The following is a 7500-nucleotide window of genomic DNA, read 5'->3' as shown; positions in this document are numbered from 1 at the left end:
GAGCAGGGGTGGCTTTGCGGGCATGCCTCTTTTTCTGGGTGATGGTCAGTCCCATTCTTCCGTATGCAGTTACAGCTGCCGACTGCAGAGAGAGTGTTTTATAGGGCCTCTGGTGTGTGGCCTACCAGAGCTGCCTGGTAGATTACCAATTACCGTCAAGCCTTAAGTTACCATCAATGGTCAATGGTGACCCAAGCCTTAAGTCAATGGTGACCCAAGCCTTAAGTCAATGGTGACTCCAGCCTGCTTCTCCTTCTTGCCACAGCAGGTGCATGTTCAATGTGTAAAATACCTTTGACAGGTCTAAGCGGTTAAGACATACAGTCCTCTGAGTGGATTTCTAAATATTTTAGCATGTAAAATAAAAGCAGCAAGAGACTTGTTTTTTCAACAGCCGCTGCATAAAAGCCTAAGATATGTGGGAATACAATTGTAACAGCGACTGGCTTTTATCCCGTCTCAATTCCTGGTCCTGTGTCTTGACGCCCCCTGTCCATAAACGGTGGGGAACAGACTGACTAATTATACGGCCATCTGTACAACCTTCACACTATTAGCCTGACTAAATGTTTAGTCACCACATAACATGTACGTACACACATGTACACTGATTCATGTACACACACAGCCCAGATGGGAGTGGATGACTTTACTGATGGATACCAGTTGGTGGTGGGCCTTTTTAAGAGAAAGGTGTGTGTGTGTGTGTGTGTGTGTGTGTGTGTGTGTGTGTGTGAGAGAGCACGTGTGTGTGTGTGTGTGTGTGTGAGAGAGCACGTGTGTGTGTGTGTGTGTGTGTGTGTGTGTGTGTGTGTGTGTGTGTGTGTGTGTGTGTGTGTGAGAGAGCACGTGTGTGTGTGTGTGTGTGTGTGTGTGTGTGTGTGTGTGTGTGTGTGTGTGTGTGTGTGTGTGTGTGTGTGTGTGTGTGTGTGTGTGTGTGTGTGTGTGTGTGTGTGTGTGAGATAAGAGGGAAAGAAACCTTTCCCTAACATGATGGGAACTATGCTAATAAATTAAGTATCTATCTTGTGATATCTTCATTAACTGTTTTAGTCTGGTATTCCATTTGAAAATTATATTAAATAATATTTTCAAAATAATAATACACCAATAAAAAAAAAAAAACTGGCCCAACTGTTTTGGATGACAGCAGTAGCTACAGTAGCTGGCAATGTCTAATAGTAATTAGAGTGTCCTCAAGTAGCCTGACTGTCCTCACGTAGACTATCTTCAACAAGTCTGATTGAAGGGCAGAGAATTACTCCCAATGCATCAGTAGGCCTACTATAAAGTCTTAGATCCCAAGCACCATTGGACCAATCAGCGTGAAACTTTACAGTTTGTAGTGGAAAAATGCAGATGTCTCAGAGTCAGACTGCAATCCATCCATCCCTAAACAATCTATAAAACAATGGAATAGATACTTGCATATATTAACACTAACACAAAGACATACACAGTAATACAACATTTTTTTATGGATCCTTATATAGTAGGTTCTACAATTTGATATTGCTGTTTAAATGTTCAGGGATTAACTCAATTTTGTTAATCCACCAATGAGCATGCCTGGTGAACACAACCTCAAATCCAAGCTACGCTCAACTAAAATGAACTAAGTAACCGAACGATAATTCCCCTTGTGGGAATTATGGTAAACAAAGAATTCTACCCATTTCCCTTCGGGGATTAATAAAGTATATCTCATCTCACATTACCACTACTATGCCACGCAAACCATCACAACCAGCAGTGTTGTATAAAGTAAACTGTAAAACAGCTGTAGTTGGTGAAGCTAACCACAGCTAGCTTGAGCCATACACAAACACTGATACACTGTTGTTACGTTCTGCGTTGTCCTGTTAAAATGACAGCACATCAGTACAAATGTGACAGAATGGTGATGCACACACACACACACACACACACACACACACACACACACACACACACACACACACACACACACACACACACACACACACACACACACACACACACACACACACACACACACACACACACACACACACACACACACACACACACACACACACACACACACACACACACACACACACACACACACACACACACACACACACACACACACACACACACACAGGCTGAAACAGAAACACCATCTCACCAGTTTCTGGAAGAGGTGTCCCACGGTGACCTTCTCGTCCCACTGCTGGATGTTGGGAGAAAGGGCGTCGTAGAACTCCTTGTGGATTTCAAAGATGTCCTGGATCTTGTAGAAGATGGTCTCAATCTGCTGGACGGTTAGCACCGGTTGGGACGAGGTGGCCGCGGCCTTAAGAGGACGCATGGGCTGGGGGAATGAGAGAAATCATGATATTACAGTATGGTCATGAAAAAAGTCTAAAAAATATATACAGTATAGGCCTATCAAAGTAATTACATGGTCACATGAAGTACTCTTGTGACCTTTAGCAATGAAGAAAGACAGTAAATCTTATGCCAAACTGCAATTAGGAGGAGATCATAAAATACAAACAGGGGCCTGAGGAGGATAGCCTGGAAACCAGGCTATCCTCCTCTGGCGAGATTGGTCTGGCACTCCTCAGTTTGTATTATATGCTGTGACGTTCTGTTTGTAACCGCCTGTAGAAGAATTCTGAGAAGTAAACATTTAATATCCCTAAAGCCCTAACCACACCAGAGGGCGACATGCAACATGCAACTCCATGCCACCATTATTGCCAATGGCATGTTGCAAGGAGTTGCATTGCGTGGTTTGTTTTGTTGCAAGCGGTGTGGATTGGGCCTTATAATGTATCTTTTAGTTTGCCTAAAATGAAGTAACCTTAGGACTTGCTCATCTTTAATGACGATTCACATGATTGTTGTGTATTATGAAATCTGTTTGACTTTCTTGTCTTGTTTGCTCAGCTATCACTAGTACTGTTCTTAGACAGTAGTGACTGTTTCTCTATCACTAGTACTGTTCTTAGACAGTAGTGACTGTTTCTTCAGCTCGTTATCTGAACTAATCAATCAATGGAGCCTCATGTGACATGCAACATGTCACATGAGGTTCCATTGAAGTCACATATAAAACAGATACAGAGATCTCCATATATTGGCACAAAAGGGCCACAGATAGACAGGTAATCTGACAAAGCCCTCTACACTATGATTCGCACATATTAAATATAAATGTATATGCAGACACAAGAAACCTACTGTACAATGGTATTTACTGTAAGCAGTCAAATATACAGCAGGTGAAAATACACAGTGTTTTGTGAGCAGAAGAGGAGGAGGTACTATAGTAGGGTGTCATGTAACAATGCAGAGTGCCGTGTGTGTGCCGTAGGTCAATATGGCTATGAGACATCGACTCTGCACTGTGAGTGCATGTGTGCGTTAGTGGCATGGACACACCCTGTTCACTAACCCCCACGTGTGGCTTTGGGTTACCGTATACGACGTACAATGATGCTTGAGACAGCAGAGGCCCAAACTGTGTTGCTTTGTGAATGTTCATTTCCCGTTTCATTTTGAAACGGCTAAAACAGTCAAATAGAGTATAGGTGCTACATTACAGAGGGTTCAGCGTGAGGCTGGTGAAGAGAGACAGGACGTGACATCATGCCCTAGCTGGCAGGGAGAGCAAACTCATATTGTCCAGTAACGGTTTTCAGGAAACATCCAATTGTGGTCCTGTTTTCAGCAGGAGCAGTAACCACTAATGGAACTCAGTCAGCCAGTTGCTGCTCCTGCATTTGTGTGTTGTTGGGTCTCACCGTCAGCAGAGCCTCCAGCTGGTTGATGTAGATCTCTTCACTGGCCAAGAAGCCAGACAACACCAGCTTCTTCATCTCCAGTCCCTTTTCTATGTCTCCCTGCAGGATGGAGAGACACAGTCACACACAGTCACACACAGTCACACACAGTCACACACAGTCACACACACACACACACACACACACACACACACACACACACACACACACACACACACACACACACACACACACACACACACACACACGATCCAGCAGTTAGATTTAACAGTGTAAGTTACAGTATACTACAGTCAGGTCAGTGTTTGTTGGCATGAGGCTCACACATGTTTAAAACAGGATTATGATGTCAGTCTGTTGGATGCCTGTACAATATCTTCTGCCACGGACCGTTCACAATATCACAAAAATGTCCACATTGGCACAGCATGGTTAGATACAGTAAGCAAGCACCTATAATAAAATCTCCCCCCCCCCATCCCCTGGCACATAAAGGGCAGTTGTTTATTGGGAAGGCTTACACATCTAAACAAATTCTCAATGGCCCACTTCCTTTGTGGAAAGTCTCTCTCTTTGCAAGTCCTTCCATAAACGAGTGCTGTGGTATTTTGGACTTCAGGAACAGGGAAGTTACCACCCTCGCTGTGACCAATAACAATAATACAGTTTTTGAAAACCGAAGGAAAGACTAAAATCCCATACTGAATCCCATACATCAAAGCTAAGCAAAACAAAAGCCCTTATAAAAATTCATATGGCGATATAAATAGCTGCAAGCAGTGAGTCAGCGGTCTAACATGCTAATATGGGAATGTTAAAGATATGAAGGTGTCAACAGGCAAGAGGTGCATTTTTGTGACAAATGTTATGTATTTTATATTTTTGGGGGCATTCTACTAGATAAACTAGCTAGTACATGTGTCAAATACTCCAGGCATAGAAGTTAACTGTGATTTGCATGTTTGAGTCCAGCATGGTCCTTAGATAATCCATTAAATTCAGGAACGCATCAGTGTAATTTTAGATTTTTGCAGTGGCTATTCAAAAATAGCACATAAACACGCTCACAGTGCAACGCTGTGAATTTGTACATCTGCTATTTTAGAAAAATCGTGAAAGTGTGAGAACTACGGATTTAGAAGGCATTTGTAGAATCGGCCTCAGGTCTTAATGGGATAATCAATTTGGAAATTATTTTTGTCCCGAGTTACTCCATAAATAAATCTGCCCCTTGATTGACACAACAAACAGGTGCTGAGGGTGGTCGCAGAGACCATCATTCCATCATTTTTGTCAGGGCTGGGAGAACTACAACATTGCATAAAATCAAGCAGGGACTTCTGGTAACAACTTTGTCCTGGCAGCTGCAGGTCAACCTATTGGCGGGCGCAAATTCCCAGACACCATTGCAATGAAAACGCTCAGGTCTGACATGTTTCTTGTGTCTCTATCAACAAGGCAGGTGGTCCTGCTTTAATTGTGCCCTGGGAAGACCAAATATGAGGGGCTGGCAGGCGAATGCCAAAGCAGTGGTTGGATGACTCATCGCAGGCCAGTCACTCTGCAGGGTACTCAAACTTTAAGGCAACAGGAGACAAATCAGGAACGTCACAGATGCTGCTCAGAAGACATACAGATGCATGAAGATGGCTGTGGACCACAAGGGGTGATCCATGGACCACACAAGCTACCTACTACACATAAGCCAGGGACTGACCACTCACGGCTAGGTCACTGGTACGATATGTATCATGATACAGATACGATATATTGCGATATTGTATGGCAGTGTCACACTGACCGAGAATATCCGATCTACAAGCTCACAGGGATGCTGACAAACAGCTGACAAATCACTCCCCTAACCCCGTCGCAGACAGAGGTGTCCCTCTGCCCTGATGGACATCAACATAAACAGGTGTCCCTCTGCCCTGATGGACATCAACATAAACAGGTGTCCCTCTGCCCTGATGGACATCAACATAAACAGGTGTCTCTCTGCCCTGATGGACATCAACATAAACAGGTGTCTCTCTGCCCTGATGGACATCAACATAAACAGAGGTGTCCCTCTGCCCTGATGGACATCAACATAAACAGAGGTGTCCCTCTGCCCTGATGGACATCAACATAAACAGAGGTGTCTCTCTGCCCTGATGGACATCAACATAAACAGGTGTCCCTCTGCCCTGATGGACATCAACATAAACAGAGGTGTCCCTCTGCCCTGATGGACATCAATATAAACAGTACAGTACAATACAGTATATGGGGCGCTTAGTTCTGACTAAACCTCCTAACTCCAATGGATCCTCAAAACTGTCAAAAAAACAACTACCGGTAGAGGTGGTTTCTAACTCCAACTTTGGAGATAGTTGTTTTTTCATCATTGATTAAATTGACTCACATTAAATCGTCAAAAACTTCTTTCTTTCTTCTTTCTTTTATGGAATATGTAAAAAGTAGTAGTAATAAAATCAACATAATCATGTAAAACCATAAATGAAACGAAATAAAGAAGAACTCCACATGACCTGTATTTGGGTATAGTGATGATAATATAAATACACTTGACAAATTTGTATAAAGTCACCATACTAACTTTGATGAGGCAGTATTGTGTTTTTTTCTTTTCTCTTTTTTTCAGAAAAGTTTATATTTTCGACATAGCTGGTTTCTGGCCGACAGCAGAGATATATAACTTCACAAACAAAGCACCAGTCTATAACAGGTGCACGGGCAGCCCCATGAAAAAGGCTCTAAAAATGCTATTTAAACCAAGGAAAAAGCTCATCTCAATAGATAGAAAAGCTCTATCATTTTCCATTCTGCCTACAACCACAGCTGAAATACCATATTTGTTGTGTGAGGTGGGTGTGTGTCTGTGTCTTGGTAAGGCCATAGGGCAGCTCTGTCAGGAGAAAGTGAGATTAATTATTAACACGATGAGATCTTCAGACTGATAGCACCCAGTCAGCTTTAACCTGATAAGAAAAGAAAGGCAAGAGCAATCCATAACTTACACCTACCTACAGTGTGTCACTGCTCTCTGAACGCTCGTAACCACTTATTGCCCTCTATTCTTAGTAAAACGGACCTCCGGAATTGGGACGGTGGGGTTCAAGTGGTTAAGGTCTGAGCTCACCCATTCAGAATTTGAATTCAGTAGACAGGATAGAGCAAATATAGTAACGTTGGGGGGCCCTGATAGCCAAAGGTTAAGGAGTATATCACATGGGCGTAAAAAGCCTAATTCAGCAAGTCCACACCATGATTCTCCTGATCGGCCGGACTGTTTGCAGCGTGTCATTCCCCTACTACCTCAGTGTCACTATCGAAATGAAGCAAAAACATTTCAATAAAATACAGCAAACTCAGTTCGATATCAGCAAGAGCAGAATAGTTTGAATAGTTAGAGAGGAAGCGAAGTAAAGAGGTGGAACAACATGCAGCACCGGTATTCCATCAGAGTCGTTGTGATATCAGCAGCGTACGTACAGGTCAGTCGATGGAACACCCTGCTGACTGAGGATATTACTGTATAACAGGCAGTAGAATCAGTCTTACTGCAGATGGCACACATTTACGGATCTGCGCCTTCCATTATGAATACCAATATAATAAGACGTGTCGTGCATTCACTCATTCACAGCCACTGGAACAGCGTGACCACAGTACTGTAGAGGTTCCCAATGTAATGCACAGCACTGAACAGTTAGCATAGTGC

General features: G+C 43.1%; 1 protein-coding gene across 2 annotated transcripts in view; it reads right to left on the bottom strand.

Moving 5' to 3' along the window:
- Positions 1–7500, bottom strand: part of abr (ABR activator of RhoGEF and GTPase) — a 116159-nt gene that overhangs the window by 63550 nt on the left and 45109 nt on the right. For both annotated transcript variants that reach the window (XM_080779405.1, XM_080779406.1), the window contains 2 exons: positions 3774–3872; positions 2150–2335 (listed from right to left, as the gene is read on the bottom strand). In XM_080779405.1, coding sequence (XP_080635531.1) covers positions 2150–2335; positions 3774–3872 — 285 coding nt within the window. The remainder of the gene's footprint in view (positions 1–2149; positions 2336–3773; positions 3873–7500) is intronic.

Source organism: Protomyctophum bolini (assembly GCF_963924005.1).
Source record: "Protomyctophum bolini genome assembly, chromosome: 13".
Classification (NCBI taxonomy): Eukaryota; Metazoa; Chordata; class Actinopteri; order Myctophiformes; family Myctophidae; genus Protomyctophum; species Protomyctophum bolini.
The sequence above is the reverse complement of the archived record's forward strand: the minus strand, read 5'-3'. Positions and strand labels throughout refer to the sequence as shown.